The sequence below is a fragment of the Phacochoerus africanus genome, chromosome 7, assembly GCF_016906955.1.
Source record: "Phacochoerus africanus isolate WHEZ1 chromosome 7, ROS_Pafr_v1, whole genome shotgun sequence".
Taxonomy (NCBI): Eukaryota; Metazoa; Chordata; class Mammalia; order Artiodactyla; family Suidae; genus Phacochoerus; species Phacochoerus africanus.
In genome coordinates this window covers 87327152-87340103 of record NC_062550.1, presented here as the reverse complement: position 1 = coordinate 87340103, position 12952 = coordinate 87327152, and the positions used below count along the sequence as shown (strand labels likewise).

General features: G+C 36.2%; 1 protein-coding gene across 2 annotated transcripts in view; it reads left to right on the top strand.

The window, feature by feature from the left end:
- GAS2L3 (growth arrest specific 2 like 3) overlaps nt 1-10961 on the top strand; it is a 39071-nt gene extending 28110 nt beyond the window's left edge. For both annotated transcript variants that reach the window (XM_047788192.1, XM_047788193.1), the window contains exons 6-9: nt 1281-1344; nt 2018-2156; nt 6080-6187; nt 7722-10961. In XM_047788192.1, the coding sequence (XP_047644148.1) occupies nt 1281-1344; nt 2018-2156; nt 6080-6187; nt 7722-8975 (1565 nt within the window). In that variant the 3' untranslated portion in view covers nt 8976-10961. The remainder of the gene's footprint in view (nt 1-1280; nt 1345-2017; nt 2157-6079; nt 6188-7721) is intronic.
- Nucleotides 10962-12952: the final 1991 nt, after the last annotated feature.

Genomic DNA, 12952 nt, shown 5'->3' with positions numbered 1-12952 from the left:
AATGTATAAAGTAAAATGATCTTTGAATATTGATCTCATATCTTGCAACTTTGCTGAACTTGCTAATTAGTTCTGTTAGTTTTTTAGTAGGAATTTTTGGGTTTTCTAAACAAAGGACTATGTTATCTGTGAATTGAGATAATTTTCCTTCTTCCTTTCCAATCTGGATGCCTTTTGTTTATTTTTCTTGCCTAAATGCCATGGCTAGAACTTCCAGTAAAATGTTGACTAGAAGTGGTAAGAGTGGGCATCCTTCTCTTCCCTGGTCTTAGCCTCAAGGAAAACATTCAGCCTTTCATTACTTTTATTTTATTTTTTTCTTTTTCTGCTGCCCCGTGGCATATGGAGTTCCTGGGCCAGGGATCAGATGCTAGTCACGGTCGCGGCCTAAACTTTAGCTTAAACCAGGGATCAAACCTGTGTCCCAGCATCCCAAGATGCCACTGATCCCATAGTGCCACTGCAGGAACTCCAGCCTTTCACTGTTAAAAATTATGTTAGCTATGGGTTTTCCAGCCATGTCTGTCTTTATATTTATAACGTTTTCTTCTATTCCTAGTTTGTTGAGTCTTTTTTTGGTCATGAAAAGATGTTTGATTTTGTCAAATTATATTTCCGTGTCTACTGAGATAATTGTGTTTTTTTTCCTTTATTATATGAATATTGTGCATTGTATTGACTGATTTTCATATGTTGAACCAACCTCGCATTTCTGGGATAAATCCCACTTGCTGCTGGATTCAATTTGCCAGAATTTCATTGATAATTGTTTTATATCTATATTCATGAAGGACACTGCCTTTAGTTTTCTTGTGATATTTTTGTCTGACTTTGGTGTCAGGGTAATATAGGCCGCATAGAATGAGTTAGGAAGTGCTCCCTCCTCTCTGTTTTTGAAAGAGTTTAAGAAGACTATTAACACACAGTCTTATGCTAAAGATAGTTTAGAATAAAATTGAGATGATACATCTCTTCAAATAGCATCTCTTATTAAGAGATCTGGAATATTAATAATTTAATGTTACTAATCCCTTAATTTTTTAGCTTAAAGCACCATGTAGATAAGGTCCATGGTGAGTTTTCATCTTCTTCTTGTTAGCCATTTTTTCCCTTTAATTTAAGGAAGATGATAATATGTAGAAAAAATAAAAGTCTTTTCTAAATCTCCAAACAGTAACCCTACTGTCTTCATCATTCTTTTACTTTACTTCTTACGTGCCAGAAATATATTTGCCCATTTAATTTTCTCCTTAAAATATGTGTTCTTATTTTTTCCATAGTTTTGCACAAAGATCCAAGACAGGTGTATCTGTGTCTTCTTGAAATTGGTCGAATCGTGTCAAGGTCTGTATTCCATAATATTTCAGAATTTCTATGTCATAAACATAGTTAGCTTACTTTATGTGAGCTACAGCATTGTTTTCTATAAATGAAAATAATTTTTGATTGAAATAAAGTAATTCACTATTTTTTCTTTCTTTTCGTTTCTTGTTAACTTTGTTCTGTTCACATGAGCCATGTCATGTGTCGACACCTGCTCGCTCACTAGCTTGCCTTCATTTAGTATTAAACTGTAAAAGTGGGTACTTAAATTTTTTAGATTAAGAGTAGATTAGATTAAAGGCATGCAGCCTTTTTGCAGTTCAAGGTGAGCCTAGTCTCTCGAACACAAAGAGGATCTGATAAAGAAGACCAAGGGTTGGTATCCACCATACCCAGCTCAGACCCATCTTCACTCATGAGCTGATTATTTAAAGGTAACTTTAGGATCCCTGATGGGCTATTGGGAGCACCCACTAACCCAAATATGTATGCTATGATGTAAAGATGATAATCTGAGTTTTTGGCAATCTGTGCTATGGGACATTAAAAAGCATTTCCAGATGTCTCAGTGAAACAACTGGTAGAAAAGAGTCATACAGACTTTTCAAAAATAAGATATAATCTCCTGTGATATGCAGGGAAGTGCTTGAGTTAGACTTCACTTGTTTGATGAGACCTCATAATTGCTTTTCAGATATGGGGTTGAGCCACCAGTATTAGTAAAACTTGAGAAAGAAATTGAGCTGGAAGAGACCTTACTTAATACTTCTGGACCTGAAGATTCCATCAGCATTCCCAAATCATGTTGTCAGCATGAAGAGCTGCATGAAGCTGTAAGTAACTGCCATACTTTCTTTCAACTATAATGCATCAGAGTCTCATGGTTTGCCCATGCTATGTTTAAAGAAAATGTTTCTCATTCAGAATACACACCAGTACTAATTTCCACTCCTTGGTGAGTTCAGGACACTGTTAAATGTGACCTGTTGCTTGTGTGTGATGAGGAATGGACGTGTACTGGAGGGGTGGTAGGGCAGATAGACTGGAACCCATCACAAAGCCTTCTATAGGCCACAGAATTCACTGATCCCTTCTTAAACATAGTAGTGCTATAATCTGGTTTGCAAGGGTTACTCTGGTCATGTAGAGGTTATATAATCTAGGCACCAGATGATGAGAACCTGAACTCGAGCAGAAGCAGCAGAGATGAGTATAATGTAAAACATATATAAGAGAGAGAATTGACAGAAATACTAATTTTGATTGGGAGAGAGAAAATCTAAGATGATTTCCAAGGTTTCTAAGTAAATGGTACACCGATACTTGAAGAATATAGGACGACGCAAAGTTGGGAGAGCAAATTGATGGGGCTTTTCTGACTGTTCCCCTGACAGTACATACTCGTCAGATGATAGGTCTCAACTGGAAAGGCTTCTTAAGTTTACCTCATTATGTGGAAGTTAATAGGGTTACGGTTGCTCAGGCTGTGTGTCTTCTGCAGTGACTACAGTATAACAAGTGATGGAGGTGAGCTGAACCTCACGTATTTTTTCTGCTTAGACTATTATGTAGATTTCATGGTTTTTTCGGATTGTAGTATTTTATGAAAGTGTTTCATGTACAATATTATTTAAGAAATAATAAGTCATTACTAATAAACATTTAGAAAGTGTTGCTTTGATTACTTTGTTTACCATAATAAATGTCTATAGTAAAACATTTGGGTAACCCTGCAACACACAGATTAAGAAAATGTCAGCCTGACCAACTCTTTATCAGGTCTAAGTATATTTACCTGCCTTGTATTACTGATATAATGACTGTGCATATCAATGTGTGATATAGTGATAATGTAATAGGGAAAAAATAAAACCTATTTTAAATCTTATGTAACCTAAAATAATTAAACAAGAAGGACAACATTGGGAAATATTCTCTATTAAATAGGAAATGCAGTATGTGCTAATTTTCTATTATATAAAGACCATATACAGTTTGATAAGAAAAATATTTCTGGTAGGTAACTGGCAAGGACTGTTCACATGAGAAGAAAATATATTGTTGAAACTTGCTGATAATCAAGGAAAACAGATATGTGATTTATCCCATTGGCAAAATTTTTTAAAATTATGAAACTTGGTGCTGATTAATTCTGGTAAAACTGACTTAGGGATTGCTGTCTGTAACAGGAAATAATGTAAACTTTTGAAAAACAATTTGATAAATTGATACTAAGAGCTGTAAAACTGTTCTTCTTTCATTTTTATTATAATTAAAGAGGGAAAAAAAGTAGCATGAAAGAAAGTGTTTATTATTGCAATATTATTTATACGGGTAAAAAATTGGAAGCAATGTAAATACTCTCAAATAGGGCAATGGCTAGGTAAATTGGAATTCATTATCTTAACAGAAAAGTCATTTTATATGATCATTATGAAGACTATTAGCAACAAGAAAAATGTTTATTTTGTGAAAAATTGTATCAGAGCAAGGAAAATGAAAATAATTAATACTAGGGTAGTACCTTTACAGATGACTTTAATTTCTTTAGTTATTTCCTTTAGTATTATAATGTTAATTATGCGGTAGATAAAACCATTTTTTATTCACAGCTCTTATTTCTTTTATGTTCACTTCCTTATTTACACTGTGGGTTAGTGCTGATTTGTACTGCTGAATATAAGTAGTATTTGAACATTTTAAACAAAGAAAATAGGTGACTTTTCATGTCTGCATTCATGTTATGAAAACTAAAAGGAACACATTTCTTTAAATATATATGTGTTATATGAATATATTGTGTCTATTATACATATGTGATCTACAGAGATCATAGGGTCATGTTTAAAATAAGGAACAATTATCATCTAGTTCATTATTTCAAGTTCTGTTAAGACTGCAATTCTCTGTGTCTAAGAAACTTTAGCAGGTGGAAAATAATGACTGAAATAATTACCCCCTTTCAAATTTCTTTGTTAACTAATGTGCAAATGGTTTAAATAATTGTATATTTTTTACCTAAGTTCAGATTATTTTTAGCCATTTTATGCATGTGGGGGGTGTGTGTGTGTGTGTGTGTGTGTGTGTATGAATGTGTGTACATATATGTGCACATATATGCAGGCTGTGAACAAGATAAACTTGATTGAATGGCTTATGAAAATCAGTTCTATTTATGATCATGTTATTTTGTTAAATGCATGATATAGGGAGATAAACTCAGACCCTTCTGATCAGGCTCAGCTGAATCCATATTTGTCCGTTCATTTAGGGTAGATAATTAAGACAATCATAAGTCTCTATCAGTGCTCAGCTAAACTGGGTTTATCTGAAGAGACCTTTAATATAATGCCTAGGTTCAATTAAATGAATTTGTTTAGATATGCTCTATATGATAAGTAATTGAGAAAAGCATACATGGCCTTGGTTTTTCAAAAATGTAGTTTTAAGGAGTTCCCGTCGTGGTGCAGCAGAAACGAACCCGACAAGGAATCGTGAGGTTGCGGGGTTTGATCCCTGGCCTTGCTCAGTGGGTTAAGGATCTGGCGTTGCCATGAGCTGTGGTGTAGGCCACAGATGTGGCTTGGATCCGGCGTTGCTGAAGCTCCAATTGGACCCCTAGCCTGGGAACCTCCATATGACATGGGTGCGGCCCTAAAAAGACAAAAACAAACAAATAAATAAAAATGTAATTTTAGGAAACAAAATATTTTCCATAGTGACTATGTGACTGACTTTTTCCCCCCAAATCAGACATATCTCAGTAAATATTTTCATTTAATCAATTTATTTTAATTTCCATGTTTTAAATATAGAATTTCTGAATCTTTATATTTATTCTAGTTTTTAACATTTTTGGATATTTACTGCAGTTAAAAATTCTATAAGCCCCTTGAGGAATAGAGGTAGGATCTTCTCTTCAGCTCTCATCTCCTTAACAGACTATTGAAAAGTGAGTACTCTCAGAAAAATGCCCCTTGAATTGAAATTTTTAAAATTTACTCAGTCTTGGGGGAATAGATAAAATATATCTCTGCCTATTTTAACAGTTACTTTGGATGAGAACTTTGGAAGGCATTGTGTTAAGAGACAAGTGAAAATTCCTGGTTAAGCTTTATCTGACTGGCCAATCTTTGATTTGATGGGTATATTAATCCAGGTCTTAAAACTATTCAAGCTTAATAATGCACTCATGTTTCCTATGACTAAATGAATGTGTTCTTTTTGTGTGTGTGCCCTTTCAGGGCCACACCCATGGCATATGGAAGGAAGTTCCAAGGCTGGGGTCAAACTGGAGCTGTAGCTGCCAACCTATACCACAGCTCATGGCAACACTGGATCCTTTAACGCACTGAGCGAGGCCAGGTATTGAACCTGCGTCCTCGTGGATACTAGTTGGGTTCGTTATTGCTGAGCCACAATGGGAACTCCTCAATGAACGTGTTGTGAACTGAGTTCACTGCGGTACACACTCACAGGCCTTCTCTGGGGTCAGTGAGGGTACTATGAGCCTGATAACACTTGGGCAGAGAGACAGAGACTCAAGACTTAACCACTGCTAGCTTTTTATCAGATTAGGTAATGTCTATTCTCAATATTTGTCAACAAGTAAAAGAGAAAACAAATAATTGAACTGTCATTAAATTTTTATCTTTGCATTTGATTTTCTCAGCCATCAAAGAACCTTGCATTTTAACGTTAAGCCAAATAGTTTTTGTCACAAGCACTAAATTTTGTCATTTATTTTTAATCTTAGGTTAAACACATCGCAGAAGACCCTCCTTGTAGCTGTTCTCATCGATTTTCCATCGAGTACTTATCTGAAGGACGATACCGACTAGGAGATAAAATACTCTTTATAAGAGTAAGTCCACCATTTACATCCTCTTTGAGATCTTGTTGGGAAATTGAATTTCCTGCTTTACCTACCTTCCTTTGCTCCCCTTTTACTTTTGAAAAAAATGGAATAAGGAGTGTTATTAATGGAAGAACTTCATTGTATAGGAAAAATTGGGAGTACTTACTTTTAAGAGCATATGCTGAGTTTAGGTAAATACCCTTAACATGGCAAACAGCTAATAACTATAGGATAGCTAAGACTATTTAGACATGTAATATAATTGGGGGGAAAAAAAAATCTCTCAATACCTCAGGTAACTTACTCCGTTTTCCAGATTTTCTAAAAAGGCATAATTTTCCATCATAAAAAGAAGAAAAAAGCAAAACCAGAATATCTAAAAGATTAAATGTCAGTAAGAAGAAGAGAAATAGAAACACTGTAGTTTGTAATAATATAGACTTTGGGTTGGAAGTATAAAGCCTTTCCAGTGACACGGCAGCAGCAGATATACTTAATATGCTATCAGACATGCTCATTTTCTTCCTTTGTCCCATCTGCAATTGATTAATCACCCACTTTGATGATAAGGAGACTGAAATTTTACCTGTTTAGCATTCTGTCTACTTCTGATACAAGAGCTGTTTAATACCCAATTTAGGAGTAAATAATATAAAAGTATGTATAAATTTCACTACCCGTATTTTCTTTTATTTCCTATGTTATCAGCTCCCGAAACAAAACTCAACTCACACAGAAATTTATGAATGCACTTTCTACCTTTTAATTAGCTCTCTTTTTTTAAAGCAATATGATATAGTGTTCAGAGTGTGTGGGAGCTAGAGTCAAAATTTGCAGAGCAGTCTCACACAGTTGCGCAGATTTGCCTCCTGAATGAATAGTGGCCTGAGGTCCAGCTTGGGCCACGCTAGCAGACCTAGGATGTGTCTTATCCACACAAACTCACTGTTTGGGTTGAGGTGGCCTGGTGCATTTGAGGCCAGGCCAAGCTGTGTGATTTGGGACAGTTTCCTCTCAAAGCCATAATTTTCTCATCTGCAGAGAAGAGCTAGTAATAAATTACATCAAAGTTTTTGAAAGAGTAAATGGATGTAATACATATGAAAGTCATTTATTAAATTCTAAAGTACAAATATTGAGTGTTTTTATGTTTCTTCCTTACTTATCTTTTTTTCTTTATTATGAGGCATTATTTTCTCTCTCATTCCTTTAACTCTTCTCCTTTCTTCCTTCAATATTCAGCTCTTTATTGAACAATATTATCCTTGTAGTTTTACATAGTAGTGATTTGGATTTTTAGGATGCAAGTTATGTGTAAATAGCTTCCTTACAAACTGGAGGGCTTTCTGGTGTTAGTTGCGTGATTCAATATGAATTAAATTCATTGGAATAATACAAGAAAGAGACTGTCAATTTATACTGAAGCTCGTGGCAAATACACTGAATTTAATGGGTCACAGGCATCACAGACTGTGCTGATGAATCCTAACTACATCTTACAGTTTTACAGCTGTATTTTTTACTTTCTTTTGGGGGAAAGATGCTTCACGGAAAACATGTCATGGTCCGGGTCGGTGGAGGCTGGGATACTCTTCAAGGATTTTTGCTTAAATACGATCCCTGTCGAATATTACAGTTTGCTACACTAGAACAGAAAATTCTAGCATTTCAGAAAGGAGTTTCCAACGAAATTGTGCCTGATTCGTCTACCAGAACACCTCAGCCTCCTGAAATGAATCCTCTGTCAGCAGTTAGCATGTTTCAGAAACAGAATTCAAAACCTGGCACGCCGGTTGGCACTGCAAGGAGCAAAGAGAAGCAGGCACGTCCACCGGGTGTGCTGTTGCCAGCATCTTCCCTGAAAGGAGGGAATCTGGCCTCTGGGTCCATCCGTTCTAAGTTGCCAAATTCTCCAGCAGCCTCGTCTCATCTCAAAAGCAAATCTTCAAAGGTCCTAACAAAGAAACCACAGGCCTCTTCAAACAGCGCGTCATCTTCACCTCCTTCTTTAAATCCAGCAGGTAAAAGCACTTCTTCAGCAGCTTTATCAAGAACTGCACCTTGTGGATCTGAGTCATTGAGAAAATATATCTCATCACCCAGTACTCCTAAGGCCAAGCTTAATCCAGCCCAGAAGTCCAGAGAGGAGCCTGGGTCTGCACGCTTGCCAAATAAGGGTTCTGGAAAACCCGAGCCAAAGCATGTGAGGCACAACCATGTATCTTCCAGGGATGATGCAGTCTCTCACAAGGGTGCACATTTAAATTCATCATCCAAGGGTCCAAAGCCACCTAAGACAAATCTGCACCTAAGGCCTAACCCCTCTCCATCTTTCCAGTCCCCCGCGAAAGTGACAACATCCGGTTCCAAGACCGTAACCACGGGTCAGGGAACGCGGTCTCAGCCAAGTGATGGAGCTCCGCAGGAAGCTGCCCAGAAACCAAAAGATAAGAATGTGGTTTCAGTTGTCAAAAAGCAGCCTCAGAATAAAAGCACATCCCAGAAGACAGGACCCAGCTCCTCCAGGTCCCCTGGCCGGACCCCACTGTCCATCATGAGTCTTCCCCAATCTTCTGCCAAAACGCAGCCTAAACCAAAGTTGGCACAGACTGCCACCAAGAGCCAGTGCTCAGCCAAAGGCCCTCCCCAAAGTGGCAAAGCCCCGGCTCCACCCGGGAAACCACCCTCCTCTGGCAGGGAGGCAGTGAGTGGAGATAAAAAACCTCCTGCAAAGAAAAAGGAAGACGATGACCATTATTTTGTTATGACGGGAAGTAAGAAACCTAGAAAATAACCATAATGTGTCATTTTAAGAGACCAGAGGCAAGAGAGAGAGTGAATGTGTTAGCTTCACATCTTAGAAGTTTCTCCTATTTGTGTTTATCCAACTGGGTTCAGCCATTAAGTACCATAAGATGCAGGCTGGAGTTGGGGTGAGGAAAGGGCTCATCAGAATTCACGTGTCGGAATTCACCAGGAGGCACCGCCCTTTCGAGGTGGACAGTGGTAAAATCACCACGAGGTTCTAATCATACATAGTTATAGACGTGTATGATTTCCAGTCCACAACATCTTTGCTAATGTTGGCCCATTAAGGGAAATGTAAAGTCAAGTAACACTACTGGAGCTGTAACCATAGTTGCTTTATTTTGTTGTAACTATGCGCTTTATTTTGAATATGGAGGTTATTACCTGCTAACAACAACAGAGGTGCTCTTAATAAGCTATTGAATTTTAGTTCAAAAGCAACGGTTTGGCACGTGCCTTACAAAAGGCACCTAATTTAGTTTCCTGATCAGATTGCCTGATGGAACAATACTAAGTACTGATGGCTGCTACCCGTTAGCTTGCTTTTAGTTTACTCTGGGCTTAGTAGGATTGCTATTAAAAATTTTTTAAGCTTTCCAATTCAGAAGGAGCTGATTTTTTCACTGGCTTACATTAAAATTGGTAATATTTTGTGACCAATATTTTTGGTAAAAGAAAAAACAAATTAAGGTATTAAATGTAAGTTGAAATTTCGAAAAATTTTTTGTATATTATTTATAAGAACTTATACCTTATATTTTAGATGGACATTGTGCAATGTGGAAGGGGAAACAATTTAGTAGCTTTTGGCATGTTAGAAGTATTTTTAAATAATGTAATTTTCTACGAATGCAAATATCAATTTTTACATTAAAATAATGTTTAATATCAGAGTTATGTTTTAACAACCTTAAAATTAAGGTGATATTAAAGAATCCTAAAGTGGTGCTATAAAAAACACTATCATGTGATGGTTATTTTTCTTTAACACAACAATACTGGTTTTAATTCAATTCTTCCAATTATGTTAATTTTCCTTAATAAAGTCATGCAACTTCGGTTTTCCAATGAACACTGTATATGCAGCATTTTCTGTTCTAGAGGCAGATTGTCCAAGGAACTTACCCAGATCATGTAATGACTATATAGACTCCATCAATCTAAAGTGGTATTTGTAAACAATTTGTTTTTTTTTTAAGAGATCACGACTATTTTAAAAATTATTAATGTACCATTTCAGAAGTTTTGGTAGTGTATTTAATAACTTTACAGTATTGTCAGTTACCACAAGTTATTTATTCAGTATTGAGGTTTGTGTTTCCTTATTTTAAACTAAAATGTGTTTTCGAAAGAAAAATAATAGTTCACGCAAATGTGCAATCTTAACCTGACTACTAATGTTTGTAGATTATAAAGCAAGAAATTTTTGAAAGAAACTAAGTGACCCTTTGTCTGAAGACTACAGTTAAAATCAAAGCTGTACACAGGCTAGTTTTTGAAATAATTGATGCTTCTCTTCTTTTGTTAAAAGAGACAGTCATCACATATTTAGTTTAGTTCCACTGTTGATCTTGGCCTTGAGGGAGATAATATTCACATCTTTGGAAAGTGAAGTCAGTGTTCAAGAAGTACCAGAAGCTTTATATTTTTAGTGATAAGAAATATTTAATGGATCTTTCAAAGAGGAAGAATTTTACATACAAGTGGGAATTTATTCTTTTGTAAGACCAAACAATGCTTCTGTATCACTAACTTCTAGAAATTAAAAAAAAGTAAGTGCTGTTACAGCCAACCTATGATTTCAAATAGATTTTTCAATATTGTAAACAGTAACTTTTGTGTTGAGAGTAATCGGAAATAAAAGTATATCATCTGGCATAAATTCCTAGAATTGTTTTTTTTCCCCCAAAATTGGAATTTAATTTGTAAATAGCTCTATCTTTATCAGGCTACTGATAGTAAGACTTTCTAATTCTTGTAATTCTGCTTTTTTTGTTTGTTTGTTTTATGTTTTTTTTCTTTTTTTCTTTTTATGGCTGAGCCAGCAGCATGTGGAAGTTCCCAAGCTAGGAATTCAATCAGAGCTGCAGCTGCTGGCCTACACTACAACCATAGCAACACCAGATCTGAGCCACATCTGCATCCTACACCACACTTGAGGCAATGCTGGATCCTTAACCCACTGAGTGAGGCCAAGCATCAAACCCACATCCTCATGGAGACTACACTGGGTCCTTAACCTGCTGAGCCACAGTGGGAACTCCCAATTCCTGTAATTCTGTTTTAATTTCACACTTCAATACAGTGAGAATGTTCTTGAAATAGTCATTTTATCCTATATTCATGGTCAGGGAATTCACTGGATGAACTTTTATTTATATATAGCTTACTCTTCCAAACTAAAGTTTTGTTTTTTTTTAAATAAGCAATGGCTGAAAGACACTTTCTTCAAATATATGGGCCACACTTGGGCCTTATGGAAGTTCCCAGGCTAGGGGTAGAATCTGAGCTACCGCTGCTGGCCACAGCCATAGCCACAGCAATGTGGGATCCAAGCTCACAGCAGCACCAGATCCTTAACCCACTGAGCAAGGCCAGGAATCGAACCTGCAACCTCATGGATCCTAGTTGGGTTTATTAGTGCTGAGCCATGAGGGGAGCTCCTCTTCAAATATTTTTTGAACTGCACTTAAAAAGCTAGTGTTTCTAATTGTTTTCAAAATTTTAAAAGTACTAGGTTGAAGTTGCAAAGAAGTTTTCATTTCTTCATAATAATAATACAAGATTTTAAGTTTCTTTTTGATTAATATTTAATAAAATGAATATTAAGCTTAAATTAGTGAAGTACCCAGAAGAAGAAATAATGTGTACTTTCCTTTTTTTTTAAGGGCCGCACCTGAGGTACATGGTGGTTTCCAGCAATCGGAACTGTAGCCACCAGCCACAGCCACAGCCACAACCACGAGGGGTCTGAGCTGCATCTGTGACCTACACCACAGCTAATGCAATGCCAGATCCTTAACCCACTGAGTGAGGCCAGGGATCGAACCTGCGTCCTCAGGTTTGGTAGTTGGGTTCGTTAACCACTGAGCCACGATGGGATCTCCAAATAATGTGTGCTTTCAAGAGGGAATGAAAGGTTTACTTTTCATCACTATAATTTGTTAATGTGACATGTCCAATTAATCTTAAGAGGAAAATGAAATGCTGATTATTTTCACATTGTTGGGGCTCACAGCTGGTACTGAAAGCTTGTATCTTTAAAAATGCTTTGATAAATTAGATGATCTCTAACTTCCTCTCCACACTGAGTTTATAATTCTTAATGGATAAGAGAAATTTTTTGAGAAAAGAACTACCGTTCCTTCTGCAGTATATCTCTATCTGATATAAACATCTATTACTTCTTTAAAAGGCTTCAATGACAAGTTGTCATGATACATTCTTATATCCAGGTTCACATACTGATTCCACTTGAATCCAAATTGATGTATATTTTCTTGTGCCAGCAGTGTTTGTATCAGATTTTAATTTCTATTTTCTTAAGTATTAAAATTTAAACATATATGCCAAATGCTCCATTTGCTTTTTTTGTGTATTCTGAATACCCTAGCACTTGGTTTGTGTGAGAAATTGCATATATGAAGCATTCATAATTTGAGAATAGTTTTAACGTTATTGCTATTTAAAATTCTCTCCTTCACTTGTGGAATTTATTTCACTGCTCCCAAGAGGTTATGAGGTTTTTGTCATTAAGTAACAGTATTTGTTCCCCAAGTTTCTGTATTTGCTAGAAGTTTGTCCTAGAAAAGCTAGATTCATATTTAATAATCTCTGATGATAGAAATAATCAGTTATTAAAGCAGAATTCTGTAGATCACACAAGTATTGTACTCACAGAAGGCTACTGATAGTAGGAATTCTCAATTCCTCTAATTCTGTTTTAATTTCATACTTTGATAT